Here is a 27,322-nt window from a genome sequence, read left to right as displayed (position 1 = left end):
GCATCCGGCCGCTCGCTCCGCCGCCGCCCTCTCTGTGGTCGTCCCGCCCCCTCTCTGCGCCGCGTACCCGCTGTGGGGTGACGTGGTCGTTCCGCCAGCCCCCCGCCCCCCAGCAACAGGCGTGCGCTCCGCAGACGCTAATGCGAGTGAACCCAGCACGGACCCAAAGGTGACGCAAGCTTCAACCTCAACTCCCTTCTGCCCTAGAAAAAATGACTCTCCCTCAGTGAGCGCGCTTCTGCCTCCTTGGACGACTGTTCCCAATGGGCTTCCCGAACCCCATCACCCACTCAGTTATTTCAGAAATGTTAGTTTGCCTACTAAGTTCCAGATCATCGTAAAGGAGTGGTAGACGAGGTGGGCATGGTCCCTGCCCTCAGGTAGCTGAGAGTTGCGGGAGACAGGCATTAAAGACACATTGACAAAAAAAGTATAAATTTAGGTGGAAGTCACAAACTGTCATAAGAACCATTGCAGAAAAGTAGACTCCAGTGGAGAAACAGGACAGGAAGAATTAGACTGAGAATTTGGGAATCCTGAGATCCAAAGGTTCAGTAAATTACCCAGACAAAAAGTGAAGAGGAGTTTTCCAGGCAAAGAGAACACAGAAGGCCCTGAACAAGGAAGAGATTGGCCCAGAGAACTGGGAAGGCCAAAGCGCTAAAGCCTGGTGAGTGAGGGGAAAACAGGTCAAGGGAGGCTGGAAGGCAGGCGGGGCCTTCAAACAAGTATGGTGCGTTCCCACCCAGGACGGCACATCCCTAGGGAGCAATCTGGAAGTGCAATTTTGTTGTCAGATGGTTGAGGGGGAGGAGCAAGCATGCTAGATGTCTTATACATTGCAAGGTCGTATCACACTAGAAAGAATTATCTGTCCTACATAGCTTTCTTTGTTTTTTGTTTTTGTTTTTTTTTCCAGCCGCGCCGTGGGGCATGGAGGGTCTTAGTTCCCCAACCAGGGATTCAACCTGCGCCCCCTGCAGTGGAAGCCCAGAGTCTCAACCTCTGGACCCTCCAGGGAAGTCCCTGTCCTACGTAGCTTTCAAATATGTCCTACTGAACAATCCTGTTAGTGAAAGAAAAAAAAAAGCTTCCAATCATCTAATCCTTGAGCCTGTGTTTTATATATAAAAATTAAGTAATTTTGCAGGGTTGTAATATGTGCTGAATTTTCAAGGAATGGAACTGTCATGAAAATGGAAGGAACATTGTACTTTCATTTTGTCCAGGAATGTACTTGTTAACATTTTGGAGAACTGTAGCATGCACAGCAATGTCATTCATAGTGTTGTGTCTGCATTTGTACTGTCACATTCAAGCTGGTACTACATTAGGTACAAGCATCCGGCTTGTATCTAGCATACTGAAATAACATAGCATACTGAAATAACATTATTCTTTTATTATAAAGGATTTCCTTTTCTTCTTGCTGTTGTCATTGCACTGTAATTTTTTGAAATTTATGTGTGTAGTTATGTGACATACGAACTTTATTTCAAAACAGGAAGGGGGGTGTTCCTTGAAAAGTTTGTTATTAAAAGGGAACATTGGGGTTGGTAGAGTCAAGAACCCATATAGGAGGCACATGAGATGGAATGCACCAGCCCCTTTACCCTTTACTGTGTTTTGGTCTTATCCTCAGATAGACAGCAATTTGATCTCCCCTCAGCAACTGGCACATAATAGGTGGTATATGAATGGCTTGTTAGAAGACTCTGGGAAGCATAGTAGAAACACTCGTCTAGAGGTTGAAAGATACAGGTTCCAGACCAGCATTGTCCAATGGAAATACAATGTGAGGGACTTCCCTGGTGGTCCAGTGGCTAAGACTCCAAGCTCCCAATGCAGGGGGCTGGGGTTTGATCCCCGATTAGGGAACTAGATCCCGCGTGCCACAGCTAAGACCTGATGCAGCCAAATAAATAAATAAAAATATTAAAAAAAGAAAGAAATATAACATGGGCCGCATATGTAAATTTTAAATATTCTGGTGGCCACAATTTAAAGTATTTATTTAATTGAAGTATATGAAGTTGATTTACAATGTTGTGTTAGTTTCAGGCGTACAGCAAAGTGATTCATTTAGATATAGATATATTCTTTTTCAGATTCTTTCCCATTATAGGTCATTACAAGATAATGAATATAGTTCCCTGTGCTCTACAGTAGGTCCTTGTTGTTTATCTATTTTACATACAGTGGTGTGTATCCCAAATTCCTAATTTATCCCTCCCACCCTTTTCCCCTTTGGTAACCATAAATTTGTTTTCTATGTTTGTGAGCCTGTTTCTGTTTTGTAAATAAATGCATTTGTATCATTTTGTTATTCCACATATAACTGATATCATATGATATTTGTCTTTCTCTGTCTGACTTCATTTAGTATAATAATCTCTAGGTGTATCCATGTTGCTGCAAATGGCAATATTTTTTAAAAATTTATTTTATTGAAGTATAGTTGATTTACAGTGTTGTGTTAATTTCTGCTGTACAGAAAAGTGATTCAGTTTTATATATATATATATGTATATACATTCTTTTCATAGTCCTTTTCATTAGGGTTTATCACAGGAGATTGAATATAGTTCCCTGTGCTATACAGTAGGACCTTGTTGTTTTTTCAGTCTATATATACGGGTTTGCATCTGCTAATCCTAAACTCCCAAACCATGCCTCCTCCACCCACCCTCCCCCTTGGCAACCACAAGTCTGTTTTCTATGTCTGTGAATCTGTTTCTGTTTTATAGATAAGTTCATTTGTGTCATATTTTAGGTTCCACATATAAGTGATATCATATGGTATTTGTCTTTCTGACTTACTTCTCTTAGTGTGATAATCTCTAGGTCCATCCATGTTGCTACAAATGGCATTATTTCATTCTTTTTTATGGCTGAGTAGTATTCCATTGTATATATGTACCCCATTTTTTTATCCTGCAAATGGCAATATTTCATTTTTTATGGCTGAGTAATATTCATATATATATATATATGTGTATATATATATATATATATATATATATATATATATATATATATATATACCCCACATCTTTTTTATCCATTCATCTGTTGATGGACACTTAGGTTGCTTCCATGTCTTGGCTATTGTAAATAGTGCTGCTATGAACATTGGGGTGCATGTATCTTTTCAAATTAGAGTTGTCATCTTTTCTGGATATGTACCCAGGATTGGGATTGCTGGATCATATGGTAGTTCTATTTTTAGTTTTTTAAGGAACCTCCATACTGTTCTCCATAGTGGCTGCACCAATTTACATTCCTACCAGCATGTAGGAGGGTTCCCTTTTCTCCACACCTCTCCAGCATTTCTTATTTGTGGATTTTTTGATGGTGGCCATTCTGACCGGTGTGAAGTGATACCTCATCGTAGTTTTGACTTGCATTTCTCTAATAATTAGCGATGTTGAGCATCTTTTCATGTGGCCACACTTTTTTAAAAAGCAAAATGAAACAGGCGAAATTAATTTTAATAATATATTTTATAGTATTAAATATATCCCAAATGTTAACACTTCAACGTGTAATCAATATAAAAAATTGAGATACTTCTCATTCTTTTTCTTTTCCACGTGCAGTCTTTGAAAGCCAATGCCTATCTCACACAGCGCATCTCAGTTCAGACTAGCCACATTTCAAGTGTTCTGTAGCCGCATCTAGCTAGAGGCTACCACACTGAACAGCAAAGTTCTAGACCTTTCTCAGTTACTAAGTTTCTAGGTAATTCTGGATGAGACATTTCCTCCCTTGGGTCTCAGTTTCTTCATATTTTAAATGAAGAGTCTGGACTCTTCATTTCCTGCTTCCAGCACTGATCTTTTGTAATTGTTCATATTTAGCCAGTCCTTTTCTCCTCCCTCTCTCCTTCTTATTTCCCCGTTTCTTCTCCCTTCATGCCCAGGTCTGTTCCCTGCAAAAGAACTAAACCCTGGATGAGAATGGCAGAACTTCTTACTTTTCTAGGCCACTCTTGATGTGCTGAAGGAGACTTTGCCCAGCAACAGTCAATTCATGGGAAATCATGGATCTGATAGGTGGAGTCAGAGAAGGAACTGGTTAGCCCTTGCCGTCTCAAGTCACTTTACAGAGCTGGAGTCCCAGAATTGGAAGATTTGAGCTTCAAGCCTGGCCGTGTTTCCTCTCAGCAGTGCTGTTTTATTAACAGCGCCGTGCCTGTATTTCCAATCTGTAAAATGCTATTAATACCCACCTTAGCTTCTGTTGGGGGGATTAAATGTGATGGCATAAATGAAAGAGTATAATTAATTTTAGGTCTCTGTAACCTGAAACCTGCCTGTGACCACGCATTTTAACGAGGCTGGAAGAGGCAGGCATGTTGTAGACCTCCCAGGAGGCTAGATGCTTGGATAAGCAATTTTATGTGATCCACAATCATATATAACTTCCTTGTTTCGAAGGGCTTTGCAGGCAGTTGACTATTGTCTGTATATCTCTTTACCTAAAACAATGCTTTTGCCCCTATGGCACTTATCACCTGAATGTCATGATCTGTGTCCTTTTAAAATTTTCCATCTCGTCGGCTGAAAAAAAATGCACAACATGAGAGTTGTGAGTTAAGTTTTATTTGCGGCCTAATGAGGACTATAGCCTAGGAGCCTCTCAGATAGCTCTGAGAAACTGCTCTGAAGAGGTGGAGGACGTCAGTATATATATGATTTTACTGAAGGGGGGCTATTTGTAATCAAGCACACATTTTGGCAGGTTACTGCTAGTCACAAGGAGCAAATGCCTCCGTTAATGATTTTAGTGTTTTTCTAGATATGAGGAGTTGCAAGAAATTGGGCTCATAAAATCTTCTCCAGAAAATATCTGAAGGCCTGTTCTGCCAGTTTTTCCCAGAGCACAGAGTGCCTCATTCCTGATCTCGGCCCTGAACTCCTTTCAGGGTGTGTGGAAGGTCAGTGACTGCAGTGGCTAGTGACTTCATTATTCTAGAACCAGATGGTGAGCGACAATTTTTTGGCATTCTTAATTGTAAGCTCCGTGAGGGCCGGGAATGACTTACCACCACTGAAACTCTAGCATCTAGCTCTGAGTCGGACAGAGTAGGCACTTAATTCATGGAGGGTATTCTAGGAAAAGGCGTGCTCAAAGGCGTGTGGTGTAAAATGGCATGGCTTATTTCTGAAATGCAAGTAAGTAGAGCCTACTGGAGCATCAACTTTGAGGAGGAAAACTAGGTCTATGTGGGGGGGGGGGGCACGGAGCGAGCTCACTTTAAAAAAAAATTTTTTTTAATTTATTTATTTAGGGTGCACAGGGTCTTAGTTGCGCATGCGTATGGGATCTAGTTCCCCGACCAGAAGGCGAACCTGGGCCCCCTGCATTTGGAGAGCAGAGTCTTACCCACTGGACCACCAGGGAAGTCCCTGGGCTCACTTTTGTAAAGGGTCAGGGGGGGCTACTTTTGGAGGATGTGCTCAGAGGGAGTAACAGCTTCCTTTGCTTCCCTCCAGCCGTGTCACTGCCGGAGGCACTGCTGGTCAGAAGCCTGGTCAGAAGCCTGGAGAGGTATTTGAGACTCCACATTTGGTTTTTGCACTGTAGGCTATGAGAAGTCTGTGATGGATTTTAAACAGTGAAAAGTTAACGGGCAAGGAAAAGTAACGGGCAAGGAAAAGTAACGGGCAAGATCGCGTTGGTAAATGACGATAAAGCTAAATTCAGAAAAGAGGTCTTGTTTTTTACTTCAGGGCTCTTCCCATCAAACTTACATGGCTTGGATGGAAACCTAACAATTCTGGAGTGGGTTGGCTGAGCAGCCACGGTTCAGGAACAACGTTCCGCACCTTCTAAAGTTTGGTTAACACTGGACCAGCCTCTAAAACCTCAGTTTCATGGAACGAGGACACCTTTCTTTCATGAAGGAATTCTGTTCTTCGCATCATCTTCGTAGTCTTCCCGTCTTCCCGTGAGCGTCTTCCCGTCCCTCTCACCAGCCGGCTCACGCTTCCTCCTCCTCCCTCCTCTTCGTTCCCCCATTGTTTCGACCCATTCCTGCCTGATGCCTGCCGGGAAGTGTAGTCGCTTGCCCTGCTGTCTGAGCTGGTTGGGCGGCCCTATAAACCCCGTATCTCCGCATAATTCCTCAGCTATTCCCGGGGTAGGGTAGCCTGGGAGGTCCAGCCGCTTATCCAAGGAGCCAGCTGGGATTTGCAGTTTCCAGTTCCCGCAGCAAGCCGCTGGCAGAAGGCTCTTGGACTCCAATCTCCCCAGCCTCGCGCATCCTGATGACGTCGCGCCGGCCCGCGAGGCCCCTGGAATCCGCGGTAGTTCTCGAGGAGGGTCTCAGGCTCGGCAGCCACGGCTGGAGGACGACACTTCCCAGGAGTCTACGCGGCGGCGCGACGAGAGCCGCGCGAGGCCGTGATTGGGTAGTGAGCCGGCCGCACGCGGAGGAGCTCAAGGAGCTGCTCTGTTGCGACAGAGGCCGAGCGGCGAGGCCCAGTGAGTTGGGGGAAGGGGCGCTGGGGGGGAGGGTGCTGGCCGGTGAGGGGGAGGGGAGACGAGAAGAGGGAGGAAGGACCGGGCTGGGATGGAGGCGGCTGCGCGGGAGAAGAAGGGGCCAAGGGAGAGACGGTGACGGGCGGGGGCTGGGGAGGTTCGCGGGTTGGCGAGTGAGGAGACCCCGAGGGGACTCACGGGGCGGGGGGGCACGAGGGCTCCCCGGGAAGAAGCTGGACCCGGCGGCCAGCTGGTGTGGAGGGGGACGACGGGGAGGAGGCCGGAGGCAAACAGGAGGAGGAAGCCCGGGAAAGTGAGGCGGCCGGCTGGAGCGTGGAGCGCCAAGTTGTGGGGAAACTGGAGACCGGGACCTGTGCCGAGGGGCCGAACCCGGGCCCTAACTGGAGGCCCCGAAAGGAGGAGCATTTCCAGAGTGAGGCAGTCCGTGGGGATTGGTGGACAAAGCCCGAGGGAAGAGCTGTTGAGATTAGAAGAGCGGCCGAGGATCAGAATTGGCTTGAGAGATCCTGACAGAGTTGGGAGCGACTAGTCTGGGACGGAGCTGGGATCACAGGCTCGCTAGGCAGTTCCTGAGAGGGATGGAGCCAGGCCCAGGCATTCTGCGGAAGTTTAGAACCTGGGGGTGTTTGCCTTCCTTCAGGCTTCCTGAAAGAACAGTAACGTGCCCTTGTGGTTCATCACCATGCCTTCCGACCTGGCCAAGAAGAAGGCGGCCAAAAAGAAGGAAGCTGCCAAAGCACGACAGCGGCCCAGAAAAGGCCATGAAGAAAACGGAGATGCTGTCACAGAGCCACAGGTGGCAGAGGAGAAAAATGAGGAGGCCAATGGCCAAGAGACCACAGGTGAATTGAGGGAGAGGTGGGTCCCTGGGATGGTTGCTCGGACGTAAAGGACGCCCCGGCTGGAGTCACAGTCCGGATGCTGGGGGCGCTGGAGAGTGTATCTGGGGCCATGAAACTTTTCATGATGAACCAAACCAGTAGAGTTGGCGCTTGATCAAGGAAACTGAACACAGAGTTCTCACATACTCAGTGGCAAGCAAATATGGGAGTGGTTGTGCTGCCTTGCTGCTCTGTCTTCTAGACTTGGAGAAGAAGGTCAGTTCCCTGCCCCTTTCTTAATTTCCATTTCTACACATGAAGGTCAGTGTGCCAGGCTCCTCACCACATGATACCCTTGTCCTCCCAGCGGTAGTGGCTGTACCGACAAGACGGAAACACATGAGTTGTTTTATGGGTTTTTTCTGGGAGAGAGATGCCTTTCTGTTACGAGCACTTCTCAAGTGTTAGACACTGTGCTGGAAACTCAGGCACTATAAGAGCGCCTTGCTGTCTGATATCTTGCAGTCTAGATGGGGAAACAGGGCAGTGTGTGATAAAGAATATCCCAGGCCCTTGGCAGTCTATCCCAGCCTTCCTCCTTGCACCCCTGAAGACACTCTAAACAGGTCGTCTCCATCGACTATTGTTGTCCCTTGAATAGTCACCACATTTGTCCATTTACACACTGAGGTTCTAATACCACAATTTTTGTACTAGCTACATTTGACATTTCTCTCAGGGCCCAGCTCAGGATGGTAACATCTTTCCCAATCAAACCTGACCTCAATAATATTGCCATTCACTATATCCCTGTACTATCTATAGTGTTCCTTTTTTTTTTTTTCGGCCGAGCTGCACGGTATGTAGGATCCTAGTTCCCCAACCAGGGGATGGAACCCACACCCCCTGCGGTGGAAGCGTGGAGTCCCAACCACTGCACCGCCAGGGAAGTCCTAGTGTTACCTTTTTATGTTGTGCCTTCTGTTTCTTCGTCTAAATTGCTTGATCTTTGAGTGCAGAGACCATGTCTTGTGTAATATATCTTTTTTGCCTGATCAGCCTTGCAGATAGAGATACTAGGTAAATGTTTGAAGAGGAGAGGAGAATTACTAATGCAAGTTACAACAGACAGATAGGAATTCAGAAAAGGGAGAGTTAAAAATGATTGAGAGCAGAGAGTTGAATGGTAGGAATTGTCTCCAAAATAAGAATTATGAGAGAAAGCTAGTGCAGTAAAGTCAGGCCATGGGGAAGTTTTCTTCCTGGCCAGAGTGGTGGAGGAATGGGAAGTGAAGAATGATAGGAGTGAACGAGCAGGCTGAATTGTGATCTGTAAAGTAGACAGGGTTCCCCCTAGGTCCTCAGGAACAATGGTCAAGAAGTATCTATCATCAGCTCTGTAGGTACTTTCTGGATGGATTGGAAAAATAGAAAACTGAATCCCACTCTGAGACTATTGTCCACTGTTCCCATTACAAATTTCTTCTTCACCTTTCTCCTTAGGAAACCAGAATTTCTCAGGGGGAACCCAGCTATAGTAATAAGGGAGCTTTGGTTTTCACCCTGCTTCCTCAGGGAGCTACTCTTCTGAAATATGAAATCTGGTTTTCTTTCCAGCTCTCTCAAAACTTTTCTTATTACCAGGGACCCAGGGTCATTTCTGCTTTCATAATTAATGGGTCATCTGTTCCTTCTCCCAAGACTGGGTCCTCTCTCTTCTCTGAGTTTGGAATTACTTAATGCTGCAGGTCACTGTTCTCCAGCCTTTACCTGTTACCATTGCCACATGGCCTTCTTTAGGTAGTGAGGTACGGAAAGATTAAGATAAATATCAAAGAAAGCGACTTCTGGCAGACAGTTCAACCTTCTTTAGAAAGTGAGACTCTTCAAGACAGGAACTAGAGTTCAGCTGGTCCCCTTGTTTGGGGAATGAAAGAAAGGGGCTGCTTGTGAAATCTGCAGTATTCTCTCTGATGAAGTTTATTCCAGAATCCCTTCTGCATTTATTCAGTGCCATTCACTTACTTTTTGAGTCTGTTTTGTGGGATGCTGTAGGCTAGGACAGTGAGGTCTAAGTCTTACTTTTTTTTTTCTGCAGTACGTGGGCCTCTCACTGCTGTGGCCTCTCCCGTTGTGGAGCACAGGCTCCGGACGCGCAGGCCCAGCGGCCATGGCTCACGGGCCCAGCCGCTCCGCGGCATGTGGGATCTTCCCGGATCGGGGCACGAACCCGCGTCCCCTGCATCGGCAGGCGGACTCTCAACCACTGCGCCACCAGGGAAGCCCCATCTAAGTCTTAATTTTAAAGCTCAGGAGATGACTTAGGTCATAGATGCTGTAAAATGGAAGAGATCGAGAGAAAATGGTATACAGTAGAGCCTTGGTATCTGCTGGTGATTGGTCCCAGGACCCCTGTGAATACCAAAATCCACAGAAACTCAAGTCCCTTACAGAGAATGGTGTATGTAGTATCTGCATATAACCTAGCACATCTCTAGATTACTTGTAATACCTAATACATTGTAAATGCTATGAAATAATGGCCAGTGTGTGGCAAATTTTGGAACTTTCTGGAACTCTTTTTTTTAATCCTCAGTTGGTTGAATTTGTGGACGCAGAACTGTGGATGTAGAGGGTTGGCTGTATAGCTTTCCCTTAATTTTGATCTTCTTGTCCGAGCAGAGATATAGACCAAGGACTGGCAAACTGTTTCTGTAAAGATCCAGATAGTAAATATTTATAGCTTTGTGGTCCATATGGTCTCTGATACAGCTGTTCAACTTCGCCATTGTAGTGGAAAGCAGCCAGTAGACAATATGTAAATGATGTGTGTAGCTATGTCCCAATAAAACTTTATTTACAGAAACAGGCAGTTTGCCAAATCTGGCCAGCCTCTTTTTAAGCCACCCCCCCCCCCCAGGCTAAGAATGGTTTACATTTTTTAAGTGGTTACGTTTCAAATGGTAATGTGTATACCTACATAATAGTTTTGATTTTTGCCACTTGGGCTGTAAACCCTAAAATATTTACCATCTGGCCCTTTAAGAAAAAGTTTATGAACTCCTGATCTAGAGCATCAACTTCTCCCTGTACATCTTCTCAACATCTAGAACAGGGATTGGCACAAAGCAGGGCTGTGGGAAGCCTGGTAACTCAACTGTGTAGAAAAGAGACTTTTTAAATTCCTCTCATCAGTCAAAACAAAAAATTTGTCCTCCATTTGAAAGTACAGGCATACCTTGGAGATATTGTGGGTTCAGTTCCAGACCACCATAATAAAGTAAATATCAATATTGTGGTATCAGTAAAGTGAGTCACATGAATTTGGGGGTTTTCCAGTGCATATAAAAGTTATGTTTACGCTATACTGTAGTTTAGTAAGTATGCAATAGCATTATGTCTAAAAAAAACAATGTATGGGGACTTCCCTGACGGTCCAGTGGTTAGGACTCTGCGCGTTCACTGCTGAGAGCCCAGGTTCAGTCTCTGGTTGGGGAACTAAGATCCTGCAAGCCATGTGGTGCGGCCAAATAAATAAAACAAAACAATGTACGTACCTTAATTTAAAAATACCTTATTGCTAAAAAAATGTTGGCCATCATCTAAGCCTTCAGTGAGTCGTAGTAGTAATATCAAAGATCACAGATCACTGTAACAAATGTAATAATAATGAAAAAGTTTGAAATCGTGACACAGAGACAGGATGTGAGCAGATGCTGTTGGAAAAATGGTGCTGATAGACTTGCTTGACGTAGGGTTTCCACACACCTTCAGTTTGTAAAAATTGCAATATCTGTGAAGCACAATAAAGCAAAGTGCAATAAAATGAGGTAGGCCCGCATTCATCAAGCAGTTACGTATAACACACTGTACTGGAAGCTGAGGTAGACATAGAGTGACTGCCAGCTGTCTGGCAGGACAGTCCCTGCCCTCGGTTCTGACTTCTTGCAGGCAGAGCAGGTTCAGCAGCAGGGTGGGTATAGCACCAGCAGTGGTAATCTCCCGACAGGATGGGGTATTCGGAGAGTGACCTAAGACTAACCATCACCCTCTTGAAGTTGCTCTCCCCACGCCTGCCTGTCTGAGGACGGCACCGAGCTCTCTTCCCCCTTCTACTCCATCTTTACTCTTGCTAAGGACAAGCACATGGGCTTTCTTATTTCAGGTGTTCTACTGTAAGGTTACCATGGGAAAACGGGTAAGGGTAACAAAGACTATAAAATTAGAAGATTGTCACGGTAGCGGATCCTCGTGTAGTTTTTGACTCCTTCCTGAAAAGGTTAATAGATCACCTTACTCTCTTTTGGAAGAAGCTTACCAAGACTCCCTCTACCCCCATTTCTGTCCCACTTGCAATAATACTTTGTGGGAGCTTGTCCTTTACGGAGAGGTAGTATAGTGAGATAGTTAAGGTCATGGCTTTGGGGTCAGACAAAGCCTGGTTCAAACTCTGGGTCACTAGCCTTTTTGACCTTGGCTATATTATTTAACCTCTTCATCTATAAAAGGAGGGTCCTAAGTGTTATCCTATAAGGGTTATGGGGATTAAATTAGATGGGGAATGATAATGTAGTACAGTCCCAGGCACAGAGTAAACTCAACAGTTATTAGCCAGTTAACGTTAGCCATATATTAATAGTTCTTCCCAGCCTGATAATGTAGTCATGCCTGCAAAGCTACAAAGGCAGAACAGCTAGTCTCTTGTCTCATGGTCAGTTTGCGTCTCTGAAACCCTCCAGACTTGGAACTTCTGGTTTTCCCAGCCTTGGCTCTGCCTGCCATTGATCCCTCTGTGCATTTTCTCATACTGGTCCCTTTTGGGCAGCATAGCGTCTTGGAAGCGCCATCTGGAAGCTCTAGGTCGTGGAGTAGGAGCATTGCACCTCTATAGCATCTGCTTTATTTTGGGCATTGGGACTAATTCTTTAACACATACTCATGGAGGACAGTTTGGAGTTCTAGCCATTCCTACCATGCATTATATCATCTTAGAACAAGGAAAGTTAGAATTAAAAGGACAAGTTACAAAGTAAAAAATGTCCATGGAAGCAGGATACCAGGGCAGATCTGTATGCAGTGTACACCCTGTTTAAAGCTTGTGAAACATCTGAGTCATCTCAACCTGATCTTGAGCCCAGGTCCTTCAGGGCATGCCTTTTTCAGCCTTTGGATCTTTGTATGGTAATATTTGGTAACTTAAGGAAGGGCAAAAGCCACAAATGCCCAGACAGTGGCCTGAACCCTGGACCCTCAGATTAAAAGTCTGATGCTCTACTGACTGAGCCATCCAGATGCTCTAAGACATGCCTTTTTGTATAAGAGCCAGTCTGTCTTACAGCCCTCTTCCCAAACTGCTTTGTTTCTGTCCCCAGAAGTGGACTTGCTGACCAAGGAGCTGGAGGACTTTGAGATGAGGAAAGCTGCTGCTCGAGCTGTCACGGGCGTGCTCGCCTCCCACCCCAACAGCACCGATGCCCACGTCATCAACCTCTCCCTCACCTTCCATGGCCAAGAGCTGCTCAGTGACACCAAACTGGAGTTAAACTCAGGCCGTCGTTACGGCCTCATTGGCTTAAATGGAATTGGTGAGGCCCTTGGAAAGTGAGGCGGGAGGTATCTCTCCTTGGCTCATATGTCACTCAGCAAGTATTTACTTAGCACAGCTATTACAAAGCAAGGAGTTTATAGTATGGGTGGGAGACCAGGTATGCCCAGGGAAGAGGAACTAGCAATACAGAGCAGTCGTGTGATAAGCACCACGTGAGTAGTTGTAGACAGTAGGTGCCGGAGAAGTGGATGGGAGGGGCGGGAGTAGCGGTGCGTGAGGCGGCTGTAGATGAACAGACTTCACAGAGGAGGGCTGGGACAAGGACTGGAGGGAAGGTGTCCCGAGGATGCGGGCAGGGGTGGGGGAGTCATAGGATTTGAATGAATGAAAGGAAGGAAAGTACGCAAACAATGATGAGGTCGTGGTTTGGCTGGAGTGGAGGGGCTGATGTAGGAGAACGACAGGCAGAACTGTGCTGAGCGTCCACTTCTCTTCCTGTGCTTTGCCTGCCCCTCCCAGGGAAGTCCATGCTGCTGTCTGCTATTGGGAAACGCGAAGTGCCCATCCCTGAGCACATTGACATCTACCATCTGACTCGGGAGATGCCCCCTAGTGACAAGACGCCCCTGCAGTGCGTGATGGAAGTCGACACAGAGCGGGCCATGCTGGAGAGGGAGGCTGAACGGCTGGCTCACGAGGATGGTAGGGCTCCAGACCCAGGGCCCTGGGGGTGGGCTTCCTCCCGGGAAAGGCCCAGGAGCCTCACGGGCCTTGCACTGTCCGCAGCGGAGTGTGAGAAGCTCTTAGAGCTCTATGAGCGACTGGAGGAGCTGGACGCTGACAAGGCGGAGATGAGAGCCTCACGGATCTTGCACGGACTGGGTTTCACACCTGCCATGCAACGCAAGAAGCTAAAAGACTTCAGTGGGGGCTGGAGGATGAGGGTTGCCCTCGCCAGGTGAGTCTCTCCTTCCTCGACCCTTTGTAGCACCCCATCTCTCTCAGCGTTTAGAACAGGGTTCTAAACCAGTGGAACCGTTTAGAACAGGGTTGATGGTCAGTAAGTGCCAAATATTGACAGTGTGGGGGGCGGGGGTGCTATACCTGAGCTAAGGAGTGCGCTTCCTGACTGAAATGGTCATTGCTGGACTTCCTGCACAGGGACCAGCCCTAGGTGAATGGTAGAATAGATCTGTTTCTTTCTTTCCTCTTGACTCCTCTACCACCGTTGTTTGTGCTTCAGTCCTTCTAATTCTTGCTGTTTAAAGATAAAATGTTAGACAGCTGTTAGGATATCTGTCCTTCTTACCCTCTTGTGACCTGGACCCAAAATGAGTATCTGTAGATCATCATTCCCCCACCAAGCCCCCAGAAAGTCCCCAGTTAAAGAGGTGGTTGCTTACCCAACCAGTGTCTGCCAAGGGCATTGGTGAGGCTTGATAACTGCTTTAGCAAAGCTGCTTTGTGCCTTAGCACGTAAGAGCCGTGGTTTCACGTGCCAGCAAGGATTAGCTGCCTCGCATTCACCTGGGGAGCTTTTAAAACTACAGATTTCCTAGCCTTTTCTGTCTGTGCTGGAGTCAGAATGCTGGAGGTGGATGTCCAGAAATCTTTCTAACAAGCGCTGCGGAGGTGGTGACCGCGTGCGGACCCAGCGCTCTCCCCTTGTTTCTCCTGTCTTGAGATGCCACCTCAGAAAAGAACATTCTTTGGCCTCCTTGCTGGAGTCTGGCAACCCCACCAGTTCGGTTTAACCTGAATACTTTGTAGTTCAGCATCTTCCCTCGGCTTTTCAGCTGTTTCCTGCCCTTTAACCCCCACTCTTCGTCTCTGGTTTCTCCTAGTTCTCACCTTTCCCCTGAGGTCTAGAGCCGAGGTCTAGAGCCTAGAGTTGATTTCAGGACTCCGTGCAGGCCTGACCAGAACTGCAGGTAGCAGGCAGGCTGTCCCTTCCTGCGTAGCACCCATCACACTGAAGTGGCTCTGTCTCCTTCCTGTTCTTCAGAGCCCTCTTCATCCGGCCCTTCATGCTACTCCTGGACGAGCCCACCAACCACCTGGACCTCGACGCTTGTGTGTGGTTGGAAGAAGAGCTAAAGACGTAAGGGGGCGGGGCTGGGGTGGAAGTGGGCGGGTCCTGGAGGGGGAGTTGAGCAGAGTCCCAGGGAGATGGATGCCCAGGACCCACAGTGATATTAGAGCAGTGAGAAGTGGACTGAAGTGGGGCCAGAGTGAAGGCCGGATTGAGAAGGTGGTAAGCATCTTTAGGGCAGGCCTTTTTGTTTTTGTTTAGTCTGAAATATGTGGATTGGTTTGTTTGTTTTACTTTTTTTGGTTTTTCCCATTATTTAAAATACAATGTCTTTATTAAAGACAATATTTTTTCTTAACTGTATTTATATATATATATCATATAAACGGGGATTCCCATCTAAGATCATGATGCAGTGACAAAGAGAAAAATAGCACATATAGCAGTGGTCCTATGGCTGGAGAGCCAGATAACCTGGCATACTGCCCCAGTTCTGGAATAAGGCTTTCCATGGTCTCTGCAATGACTTGGCACCTTCTTTAAAAAGCCGAGCTGGTGATTTTTACTGTGCCTATTCCAGTTCTTCCCACCCGTGATTTTAGATGCGTTTATGGGTGCCTGTGTGCATACACTTTTGATTTTACCATCACTGTTACTGCCATTCTTTTGAAAATTAGAACAGGCTGCTCTCGCCTTCTGAGATGGCCCACACTCTTGTCTGTGGAGTGTGTTTCTCTCTAAATAAATCCACTTCTTACCTATCAAGAAAAAAGAAAAGGAAAATTAGAACAAAAGTCTGAGGAAACTCAGACTGTCTCACCATACTTTGAAAGGCATCAAAGTGTTCTTACGGGTCGATTGTGCACTGGTGGCTTAGGTGCTAAGAACTGGGAATTGGAGAATAAATCTAAAGGATGCCTAGGCGTAAGGATGGGAGAGGATGAAGGTTTTCTGGGCCTGACATTCAGCCCACCTGTTGTGAACCATCTACCGTTCTGAGCGCCCCCCTGACTGGTTCTCTGGCTTTGCAGTTTTAAGCGCATCTTGGTCCTCGTCTCCCATTCCCAGGACTTTCTGAATGGTGTCTGTACCAACATCATTCACATGCACAACAAGAAACTGAAGTATTATACGGTGAGTGGGCCCCAGCTTCTCCACAGTAACCTCTGTGCTTACCAATTCCCTGAAGTTCTCCTTTAAAAGAAAATAGACTTAGCAGTCCTTTTCTACCTGTTGCTATAAAAAGACGTGGACAGGGAGTTCTGCACCCTGTTTATTTTGGTCCCAAAGTAATTGCTTTCAGGCCATAGGCCACGGATTGGCAGCGTGTGCATATGGTGTATGTTTGCCTTATGCAAAGAGGTTGACTTTCGTGGTGCCCAGGCAGGCCTTGCTGCTCTCTGCCTTCTGCAGTGGCAGCCAGCACAGTACCCCTCCTTCTCTCCTTCCATGAAGAAGGGGAGCCAGGATCTCAACAGCCCACTTTTCTGCCTTGCCTTTACACTTTTTCTGTTTCAGAAAACATATCAAAAAATGAAAACCAGAAGTTCTCTTTATTCATGGTTGTACTCACCATGGGAGTATTAATAGGTTTCTTACATAGTCTTTCAGAAATTTCACATGTACTTGCAAGTAGCATTTGTAGAAAATTGCACGTATACTTATCACAGTTGTAATCTTAATCATTCTCTTCTGTAGGTTGCGTTTAAATTTTAATTTGTCTTGGACTGCTTTCCGTATGAGTATATATAAATCATGCTCATTTTTTCCAGTGACTGCATAGTATTTCATTGTGTGGCTATTGTGTAAGTCATTTGTCAGACCCTTTTCGATGTATGTTTAGGTTGAGTCTAGTTTTTTGCAGATAGAAACCATGGCAGCCCATAGTGCAGGGTTTGCCAGGTCCTAAATCTGATGGGTCTGATGTCTTCCCACCTGGAGGAAGTTCTTGTAGTCTGCATGGGGGCTTCAGTCTCTAGGGATGGGGAGTAGAAAGAGGTGCTCTTGGAAGGCTGTGAGCCTCTAGATATCTGTTTGACAGTGGTTTTCAGGGCTATTGCCAACGCTGTGGGTGTCTTTATGGCCAACCTGAGGATTTGATCCGGAGCCCTGCTGTGGCTAAGCTAAGAATGAGAGGCACACAATTTAGAAGACCTCAGGTTCTAGATTAGGATATGCTTCTTTAATGCACTTCCTCTTTCCCTACTGCACAATCCTTTTTTTTTTTTTTAAAGTTATTTATTTATTTTTGGCTGCATTGGGTCTTCGTTGCTACGCGCGGGCTTTCTCTAGTTGGAGTGAGCAGGGGCCGCTCTTCGTTGCGGTGCGCGGACTGCTTATTGCGGAGGCTTCTTTTGTTGCAGAGCACGGGCTCTAGACGCGTGAGCTTCAGTAGTTGTGGCGCGTGGGCTTCAGTAGTTGTGGCTCATGGGCTCTAGAGCGCAGGCTCAGTAGTTGTGGCGCACAGGCTTAGTTGCTCCGCGACATGTGGGATCTTCCCGGAACAGGGCTCTAACCCGTGTTCCCTGCATTAGCAGGCGGATTCTTAACCACTGCGCCAGCAGGGAAGTCCCCTTACTGCACAGTCTTACAACCAGGGCCAAATGAGATGCCATGTCACATCCCCCTGAACCCTGAGTGAGAACCCAGGACCGAGGCTAAAGCTGCCCGTCTCGCCTGGTGCACTTTCCTGCAGGGTAATTATGATCAGTATGTGAAGACACGGCTGGAGCTGGAAGAGAACCAGATGAAGAGGTTTCACTGGGAACAGGATCAGATTGCACACATGAAGGTAGGGCGATCGTAGAGCCGAGTTCGCATTCTCCGGGCCAGTTGGGTGAGGGTGTGTGGGGATTGGGGGCTGCTAGAGAAGACGTTGTCAGCAGTTTTTACCGTGCAGTTAAGATGAGTTGTTTGGTGCCTGCCCGTACTCCTGGCCCCCTCTCTGGTCTCTTTCAGAACTACATCGCTAGGTTTGGTCATGGCAGTGCCAAGCTGGCCCGGCAGGCCCAGAGCAAGGAGAAGACGCTACAGAAAATGATGGCATCAGGACTGACAGAGCGGGTCGTGAGTGACAAGGTAGGTTGTGACTGGGTGGAATTAGGCGGCCTAAGGTGAGGTGGATGAGAGAGGACCTGACTTGATAAATGCCCTCTCTTTTTCTAGACACTGTCATTTTATTTCCCACCATGTGGCAAGATCCCTCCCCCCGTTATTATGGTGCAAAATGTCAGCTTCAAGTATACAAAAGATGGGGTGAGTACTTGGGTGCAGTTGGGAAGCTGGGGTGCATTTTCCAAGGTAAGTGTCAGCTGCTGAGAAGAGTCTCCTGTTCTTTGCTGAGCACGCCTGCTAACCCATGCGGTGCTGGGGAATTTTCAGGTGTGGCAGCCTGGGGCGCCTAATTGAGGGACTTAGAGTAGAAGCCCCCCCGCAAGTACTTGGAGGGAATACTGCTCAGCTGGGTTGGTGGGTGGAGGCAGTGGGTTGGGCTCTGCCGTGAGAGCTGCCGCCCTCCTCACTCCCACCTCCTCCAGCGGTGACTGGGGACTCAGCGGGGTGAGTCTGCCAGTCAGACTGATCAGCACCCTAGCCCCGTATCCCTTTCTCTCTCACACCCACCTCAGCCTTGCATCTACAACAATCTAGAATTTGGTATCGATCTCGACACACGAGTGGCTCTGGTGGGGCCCAATGGAGCAGGGAAGTCAACTCTTCTGAAGCTGCTAACTGGAGAGGTATGGTGCCACGCTGGGGCGTGGGACTTCCAGGATTGGATGCTGGTGCGTCTGCGGGAGAGGGAGGGGAGGCAGGGGCCACTGCTCTTAGAGGGCCTGAGCGAGCCGTCCTCTGGGGCGTGTGGTCTCACTGGGTAGTGCTGAAGTTTGGGGCAGTTTTCTCAGAGAAACCTGACGGGGGGAGTCTGTGTGTGTGAGAGCGTGGATGAGAGGGAGAACACATGCATGCTCTCAGCATCTTTCCGTGGTTTCATTCAGAGCAGTTAGAACACAGAAACGCCTGTGCGTTGAGAAGTATGCTCTTGCTGTAGAAAACGTATGTCGGACCTGTACCCGAGCCCCTTGTTACACAGTCGGTGCGCCGTACAGTAATCCAGCGGCTACTCAGTAGATGGTGTGGCGTGTGTCTGTGCCTCCCTTGAAAGCACCTGTTTCAGTACCTTCCTAGGTATTTTTGGAGTGGCCAGAATAGCAGTTCGTGAGGTGGTGGCGTAGATTCAGTTCAGGAAGTTGTATGAGTCTCGTTCAGTGCGAACATGTGTTTGTTCCCCTCTCTGCCTATGTCTGCTTCTGACCGGGGTTCCTTTTCTGTGTGCTTATCTTTCCACTTTCTACTCTGTGTTTTTTTTTTTTTTTTTTTTTTTTAGCTACTTCCCACAGACGGAATGATCCGAAAACACTCTCATGTCAAGATAGGGCGTTACCATCAGGTATAGTCCTGGCGGGGAGTGGGGAGCGGGGAGTTACCCAGGGTGTGGGAATGGGGCTGCATGTGACCAAGTCAGCTCCTAGTAGCCTCTGGAGTCTTGAACAGGTCCCTAGGTAGAGGTAGAGAGGTACTCGGCAGGAAACCCAGCAGGCTTCCTTTGGAAGTGGGACACCAGCCACATCTGGGTGGGTCCCTTTTTTCCTGTAGCATTTACAAGAGCAGCTGGACTTAGACCTCTCGCCTTTGGAGTACATGATGAAATGCTACCCAGAGATCAAGGAGAAGGAAGAAATGAGGAAGATCATTGGGCGATATGGTCTCACCGGGAAACAGCAGGTCAGTGGAGGGGGTGTGGGACGAACCCCAGGTAACTGGGAGGCTATGGCCGGATGGTCCGCCTTTCCTCTGCTCTGGGTTATTATGCATTGGAGCACTTAGGTCTCGGGGGAGGGGCGAGGATAGCGTGCCAGTCTTTGACGTGCCCTTGCCCCCCTGACTAGCAGGTTGAGCCATAGTGCTTAAAGGCAAGGGAAACTGAAACCTAGCACACAGGTTCCTGGATTCAGATCCCAACTGTGGGTCCCCTGGATTGCTCCATTTTATTAAGATTCTGTGTCAAGACAGGGCTTCAGGCTTCCAGATGTATCCCTTTTGGGTCTTGAGAGACAGGCAGCTATGCCACCGTCTTGCTGTGTGACCTTGGGTCTTCCTGAGCCCTGCTTTCCGTGAAACGGTGACGACAGAGGAGCCATGGGGAGAGGTGAGTTGCGATGTGTGGTGAGGGCGACACCAGCTTTTATAACTGGCCGGTTGCACGCAGGTGAGCCCGATCCGGAACCTGTCTGATGGGCAGAAGTGCCGAGTGTGTCTGGCCTGGCTGGCGTGGCAGAACCCTCACATGCTCTTCTTGGACGAGCCCACCAACCACCTGGATATCGAGACCATCGACGCCCTGGCAGACGCCATCAATGACTTTGAGGGTGGTATGATGCTGGTCAGCCATGATTTCAGACTCATTCAGCAGGTGAGGCTCCTGGCTGGGTGGGAGGCAGAGCAGAGGGCATCTCAGAGGCAGTTGGGTAGAGCACCGTCATAGCACGCGGAGGGCACATAATTCACGTTGACTGTATTTGGAAAGTGGGCTCAGGACATAGGGTGGACAGGGCCAGATCTTACGGTTCTTTGGGAAACTTAGAAAGCGTTAGTGGAAATACTTGAATTCTTCAGTAGCTATTTGGGGCTGTTAGCCTACTTGGCATTGTTGGCCAAAATGGGCAAGGGAGTTGGGTAGAGAACAGGGTGCTGCTTCTGTGGTTCCAAGATTCTTCAGCCTAGAAGTAGTATCATACTAGGGAGACTCTGGGTTAGACAGAGGGTTACTGCTAGTCATCAGTGACAAAGCTGCTGGTCGTTTCGCTGAAGCTTTCAGGAAGATGGGGTGGAGAAAAGGAAGCTGAGAGTGAAGCGTTCCTGCTAGGGAACTGGAAATAGGGGTGACACGGCAGGTCCTGGCTTGGAAGGCTCCAAAACCTGCTGGTTACGGTGCCCTTGGGTTAGGCCAGACCTAAGTAGCGAAACTGAGCTGGCTGTGGGCCTGCGCGGGGGGTTATGGGGTTTTCTTCCCAGAATCCCCTGGGGACAGTCTCCTGGGCAGGGATGGGAAGGATACTGGTCAGGATTATTAAGTCTAGGATTTGCTTTCTAGGTTGCACAAGAAATCTGGGTCTGTGAGAAGCAGACAATCACCAAGTGGCCTGGAGACATCCTGGCCTACAAGGAGCACCTCAAGTCCAAGCTAGTGGGCGAGGAGCCCCAGCTCACCAGGAGGACCCACAACGTGTGAGCCCTTGCCGGCCGGCCGGCTGGGCCAAGCCCCTGGGGCCACACTCCTGCATTGCTGCAATACTGCTCCCCAGCCCCTCCCCCACCTGCCTTAGCTGCACTCTGTGATCTTATCTACAGCTGGACAGTACCTGTCCGTCTTCTGTCCTTCCAGTTACTTTTGTCCATGTCTGGACTCGGCTGGCTGTTCCTGCCAGCTCCTTGCTGGTTCTGACCCTGATAGTGATGCAGCCAGAGGCATCTGAGTGTTAACCCAAGGGCCTGTGCCCTGGGTTGGCCTGTGAAAGAGCTTAGGATCCTCGTTTTCTGGGTTTGGGGATGTTGGAGGAATACCTCCCAGCCCACCACCCCTGTTCCTTTCTGCTTCTGGTTTGGAGCTCTGGACCAGGGCCTTAATCCTGGTCGGTTTTTAAATAATTATTTAATGGTGTAACTTTTAGACCTGTGTGACATCTACAAAGCGTCCAATAAAGAGAGAAGCAGCCATGGTCCCTGTCTTCCTTCATGGGTCTCTAGGCCCTTCTCCCACTCCTTGCTGCAGTGCCAACATTCACTTTCCCTCAGCACGAGCTAGGGCAGGAGTCGGTGGGCTGGATGCAGCCTGAGGACTAGCCCATAGGCACTGGAAGAACTCTCTTCCCTTCTGATCTGAAATTGTGCCTTTTCAGGGACTTCCCTGGTGGTCCAGTGGTTAGGACTCTGCACTTCCACTGCAGGGGGCACAGGTTCGATCCTAGGTTGGGGAACTAAGATCCTGCATGCCGTGTGGTGCGGCCAAAAGAAAAAGAAAGGTGAAATTGTGCCTTTTCTTAGGCCAATGGTTCACAAACATTAACATGCATCAGAATCACCTGTAAGTCTCGTTCAATCACAGATTGCTGGGCCTTGCCTCAGAGTTTCTGGTTCAGTAGGTCTGGGGTGAGACCAAGAATTAACAGTGCTAAGAAGTTCCCAAGTGATGCTGCTGCTGCTGGTCTGGGGGCCACACTTGGAGAACTGCTCTCCCGGAGCATGTTTTTCAGAGTGGTCTGAGGCTTTGCTGCTGCTGCCTGTACAACACTTGGGACATTGGTTAAAAACGCAGATTCCTGGGCTTCAGGCCTATTGATTTCGGTTGGTGGGATGGGAGAGATGCAGAAATGGTCAGGAGTCTGCATTTTCACACTGATGTTTGTGAACTACCGTTCCTGGTGGGATATAGGAAGTTTTATCGTTTTATCTGTCCACAACCTTAATTTTCATTAGCGCTATATCTGTTTTATTTCCAAGCCAGGACTTTGCATAGCCCGTCTGAGTTTTAATAGCACTTCCAGCCTCTGTGCCACCCGGCTTCTAGCCTTACCGATGTGGATTCATCACACCATCTCTGAAACCTCAGCAGCCATCCCTGTGGGGAAACATACGCAGCCATGATTTTTCAGTGCCCATCACGGAACATCTAAGACTATGTGAAACAGACCAAAAAAAGTCCCAGGTGGTGTCTAAATCCCCAAGGAGCTCTCGATCTAATGGGAAAGCCAGTAAGACAGAAAGGGCGTAAAGCAGATGTTAAATTGTGACTGAGTGGGATACACCGAAGGCTGTAAAAGGGAGGGAAGTTTCTCGTGAGTAGATGCCCAGAAAGGTGGGATTGGTGCTCTAACTTGGAAGGTGAGTAGGATCTCAGATGGCCGTGGAGTCCAAGAGCTGCCCTGGGCAGAGGGAACAGAGTAGCAGGTGAGGAGTTGCAGCTGAGTCTGAGATTTGCGAGGCTGGAGGAAGAGACTAGGACTCCCACTCCGCCCTCTGACCCCAAGGGGCCTGGCTTGGCTGCTTTGTGCCTCAGGTGGGGCCCAGAGAAAAATGGCTTGTCAGTCTGTCCTGAGTATCCAGAGACTTGGTTAGGAGGATAATGTGAACAGATGAGAGCTGCTACTTTGGCCAAGGGAGGGTCTGGGTATGTTAAGAAACCCCGTTGAAGTCTGTTGGGGTCTCCAGGGATGGGAGGGCTTCAGAACCAGAGGAACAGACATAATAGGCTATCAGCTTGTCCAGAAAAAAAGGCAGTCTCAAGATTTTTTAAGAATGCTTAAGGGCTTACCTGGCGGCGCAGTGGTTCAGAATCCGCCTGCCAATGCAGGGGACACGGGTTCGATCCCTGGTCCTGGGAGATCCCACATGCTGCAGAGCAACTAAGCCTGTGCTCTAGAGCCTGCGAGCCACAACTACTGAAGCCCGCGTGCCTAGAGCCCGTGCTCTGCGACAAGAGAAGCCACCGCAATGAGAAGCCCGCGCACCACAACGAAGAGTAGCTCCCGCTCGCCGCAACTAGAGGAAGCCTGCATGCAGCAACGAAGACCCAACGCAGCCAAAATAAATAAACTAATTAATTATATAAAAATTTATACTTTTAGGGGCTTCCCTGGTGGCGCAGTCGTTGAGAGTCCGCCTGCCGATGTGGGGGATGCGGGTGCGTGCCCCGGTCCAGGAAGATCCCACATGCTACGGAGCGGCTGGGCCCATGAGCCATGGCCACTGAGGCTGCGCATCCGGAGCCTGTGCTCCGCAACTGGAGAGGCCACATCGGTGAGAGGCCCGCGTACCGCAAAAAAAAAAAAAAAAAAAAAATCATATATTTAAAAAAAGAATGCTTAAAAATCCCACAAAATACATATTTCTATGAACACGTAAAATTAGGGCCTTATTTTGGATTTAAAACTGCCCTCCTGGTCCTCCAAACCCTGGGCTGTAGCTGGGCGTTGGAACTGGGAAAAGGGGGGCTTGGTGAGCCGGCGGCTGCTCAGGCCCACCTTCCCCCAGACAGGTGATGCTCGTCTTCACTCCCTCCCCACCTCTTGATTGGGAAAACCCTCTTCCCCACAGCCCGGACTTGTCACCTTGCTCCTGGTTTCTTTAATCACAGCGTTCAAGAACCTGAAATACTCGCCCACGCATAGGTGCCAAGTGAGACAACTTTCTCCATGCAACAGCGCCTTTTTCTTCCCTTCCCTTCGCGGCTGACTTCCACAGGGACCCCATGACACCTGCTCCCACGGGGAGCGCCCCGCTTCCTCCAGTCCTCCCGCCCGGACGCCCTCTCTGTCAGGCCCTCCCAGCTGTGCTTCCTGCCGCCTCCACCTAGCCTGGGCTCCATCTTCTGCCTTCAGTCCAAGCCTCCCTGTAACCACACGCATTGATTTCTTTCTTCCGTTCCTCCCAACTAAAATCTCCGTTCTCCCCAGTTAAATGGTACCCATCCTACCAGACCAGCTTCACATCCTCATTTATTCCCTGAAGCCTTCTGTGGCCGCTGTAGCCCTAAGTTTTCTCTGAGCTCTCTGTTCCACACACTTTTGCCCTTTCTCTCTTCCCTGATTGTTGCGTGTGAACCAGTCTTGTCTCTCCAGCTGTGTTGTAGGGCCCTCGCGGCGGGTGGGGGGGGGGGTGCAGTGCATTGTGCCCCTCCTGACCCCAGCGCTCAGCTACGAGAGTGAGCTCACGGGTGCTGCCGTCAGTGCAGGGCGTGAACTCTGACGGTGAGTAATACAATGGGAGATGATAGTGTGGGGAAGGGGGCTGGTGGGGGGCTTCTTACTCAGAGACAGGAAATCCCTGGGGGAGAGGAGGGAGCAATTAGGCTCTTTGTGGATTAACCCAGAGCGCCTTCAGGGTAGGGTTGGGCCAGGCCCCTCCCCCGCTCCCAGGTGCTGGCCCCCAGCCCCACCTGGCGGGCAGCTGACTTCTTAAAAGTTCACCCAAGGAGCGGAGGAGGAGGCCACCAGGAGGACCGGGACGATGAGCGCTGAGCATGGACAGCCACAGCAGTCCGGGGGCCGGAGGGGCCGGAGCTCTGGAGACAAGAAGTCCAAAAAGCGCAGCCGGCGCAAAGAAACCTACTCAATGTATATCTACAAGGTGCTGAAGCAGGTGAGAGCGGGAGCTAGGGGCGTGTGAGGAGCGCTGGCAAAAAAGCCTGGAAAGGGCACTGCACGGAGAGCGCGGGGCGCAGTTTACTTGCGGCACTGAGGCCCCTGAGCCCCTCTGGAGGGGGTGGCACTTAATCTCGGAGGTCCCCGCAACCGCTCAGTGTCTGTCCTGACCTGTGATGTGCAGGAGACCCTTCAAACATGCTCCCACCACAGTCCAGAGGCTTACAAGGCTTCTGGACAGACCAGATTATTAAGCGGAACATTAGGTGGGACATAGTTAAAGGAAGACCACAAAAAAGTGCCGGGCTGAAGGTGACCAGGTGCCAAACATACGCTGGCACAACGAGAAGTACTAGTTAGTGGTGGCTAGAGTGAGGATACTAGTTACTGGTGGCTAGAGCGCGGAGACGGTGCGTGTGAACTACAGCCTTGGGGAAGCCTTCCAGACGGGCAGCACTCAGTCTTTGGGGGGCTAAGGGGTTGGTCTACCTTATAGATAAGGAACCCCAGGTGCATAAAGGCTCATTGGGGTGACTGAGTCCCATGACCTGACAGCAGCGGACGTCTGGTCCCCCTGGCTCTGGGGGGTTAGTCCCACCCTAACCCACACGTGTGCTCTGCTTCTCCCAGTGCACCTGTGAGAGGCACCTACTCCTGGGACTCTCGCCCTGGCAGGCATTTGGGGGCACTCATGTACCCAAGCGGTGTGTCTAGAGGATCCCGGGCAACCTGGCCTCAAACACTGCCCTGCTCAGCAGAGCCAGGGCCGGGAGGAGGGAGGGGTGTCTGGGCTGCCTGCCCTCCGCCTCCCCAACCTCCCTGAGCCTCACCCCTTGTTAGGTGAGACCGCAGACTGGAGCCTGTCTCCGGTCTGAATCCCCGGGTCTCTGGAATGCTCTCCTGGGGTGGGCCCGGCACCCATGTGGACCGGCCAAAGGGCAGCAGCAGAGAAGACGCCCGTGTCCTGAAGAAAGCGGGGGTGGGAGCGGTTATCAGTGAGCCCGGCAGCTTAGCCTAACTCTTCGGCTCAGAGCTCGTGCCGGGAGGGTTGGAGCGGGGCTGGGCTGCCGCGCGTGTCCCCCGTGCGGTGGGGTGAGCCACTGTCCCTCCTCTGCGACCCTGAGGGGGACAGGATGTGAAGACAGCACGCAGGGGTCAGGCTGAGCCCACGTGGTACAGGCCCAGGTTTCTGACTGTCACGTCCGGGGCACCAGAGGCGGTGGGCAGAGCGGGGGCCCGGGCTTAGTTCTGTGGCCACCACCGGCTTGACCTGCCTCTCATTTACAGAGAAGCAAAAATCCGCCTACTCACGTTTTAGGACTGTTACGAGATCCCTACCATTTGTTTTACTGGAGGTCACCTAGTTCAAAAACTTCTGTGACAGAAGAGGAAACAGGCCCGGAGGAAAGTGCTGTATTTAAGGTCGTACGGTGACTCATGGGACAGCCACAGAAGCCAGGTCTCCTCACCCCTAGTCTGGTGCTGAGATTGTGTCCTATGAGTGTCCTCTCTGGAAAATAATTTGGTCACAATTTACCAAGTTACGTGCACGAGCCCTCTAGGAACTTCTAGGAATAACCTTCATTGTGCTCACACAACTGTTCAAAGACATATTTATTATAATACAATGTAATAGCAAAACAAAACCCCTAAATGTCCATTAAGAGAGGAATGTATAATATAAACTATGATTCGTCCATACTATGGAACACTCTGCAAATGCATTAAATGAAAAAAGAGACGTAGCATTGCTTATCTCTTGCAGTTGGGAGAAATTTTTTTTTTTAGCTTGAATATAGTAGTAAAAAAATAAATCCCTATTTCCATGTCTCTCGGCCTCTGGAAAGAGGCTGGTAAAGGGGCCTTGCAGTCCCCAGCTTGGGGCTGGGGCTTGGGGCAGAGCCCCTGTGTTAATCGACTGGTCCTGCCGCTTCTCCAGGTGCACCCCGACATCGGCATTTCCTCCAAGGCCATGAGCATCATGAATTCGTTCGTGAACGACGTGTTTGAGCGGCTGGCCGGCGAGGCCGCCCGGCTGGCCCAGTACTCGGGCCGAACCACACTGACGTCCCGGGAAATCCAGACAGCCGTGCGCCTGCTGCTTCCAGGGGAGCTGGCCAAGCACGCTGTGTCTGAGGGCACCAAGGCCGTCACCAAGTACACCAGCTCCAAGTGACCTGGGGCCCAACCTTAATAAAGGGTGAACTGCTCCCTCGTG

The 27,322-nt window shown here is 49.3% G+C and overlaps 2 protein-coding genes across 5 annotated transcripts; both read left to right on the top strand.

The window, feature by feature from the left end:
• The first annotated feature begins 6,331 nt into the window (after window positions 1-6,331).
• ABCF2 (ATP binding cassette subfamily F member 2) lies at window positions 6,332-21,682 on the top strand. Of its 2 annotated transcripts, none has more exons than XM_067747463.1 (15): window positions 6,332-6,489; window positions 7,148-7,349; window positions 12,701-12,913; window positions 13,396-13,578; window positions 13,663-13,834; window positions 14,882-14,977; window positions 15,940-16,042; window positions 17,604-17,699; window positions 17,867-17,986; window positions 18,074-18,163; window positions 18,535-18,645; window positions 19,293-19,355; window positions 19,562-19,690; window positions 20,175-20,378; window positions 21,060-21,682. In XM_067747463.1, the coding sequence occupies exons 2-15, from the start codon at window positions 7,190-7,192 to the stop codon at window positions 21,195-21,197; spliced, it is 1,878 nt and encodes a 625-aa protein (XP_067603564.1). In that variant the 5' UTR covers window positions 6,332-6,489; window positions 7,148-7,189; the 3' UTR covers window positions 21,198-21,682. The 2 variants fall into 2 exon arrangements, with proteins under 2 accessions (XP_067603564.1, XP_067603565.1); XM_067747464.1 differs by lacking the exon at window positions 6,332-6,489 and adding an exon at window positions 6,527-6,621.
• Window positions 21,683-21,822: 140 nt separating this feature from the next.
• H2BK1 (H2B.K variant histone 1) lies at window positions 21,823-27,315 on the top strand. Of its 3 annotated transcripts, XM_067747480.1 has the most exons (4): window positions 21,823-23,761; window positions 24,059-24,711; window positions 24,936-25,102; window positions 27,044-27,315. In XM_067747480.1, the coding sequence occupies exons 3-4, from the start codon at window positions 24,971-24,973 to the stop codon at window positions 27,278-27,280; spliced, it is 369 nt and encodes a 122-aa protein (XP_067603581.1). In that variant the 5' UTR covers window positions 21,823-23,761; window positions 24,059-24,711; window positions 24,936-24,970; the 3' UTR covers window positions 27,281-27,315. The 3 variants fall into 3 exon arrangements, with proteins under 3 accessions (XP_067603581.1, XP_067603578.1, XP_067603579.1); XM_067747477.1 differs by having other exon boundaries at window positions 24,059-25,102; XM_067747478.1 differs by lacking the exon at window positions 21,823-23,761 and having other exon boundaries at window positions 23,788-25,102.
• The last annotated feature ends 7 nt before the right edge of the window (window positions 27,316-27,322 follow it).

This window comes from Pseudorca crassidens, chromosome 8 (assembly GCF_039906515.1).
Source record: "Pseudorca crassidens isolate mPseCra1 chromosome 8, mPseCra1.hap1, whole genome shotgun sequence".
Lineage (NCBI taxonomy): Eukaryota > Metazoa > Chordata > Mammalia > Artiodactyla > Delphinidae > Pseudorca > Pseudorca crassidens.
Note: the sequence above shows the minus strand (reverse complement) of the source record. Positions and strands in the feature narration are given on the sequence as shown.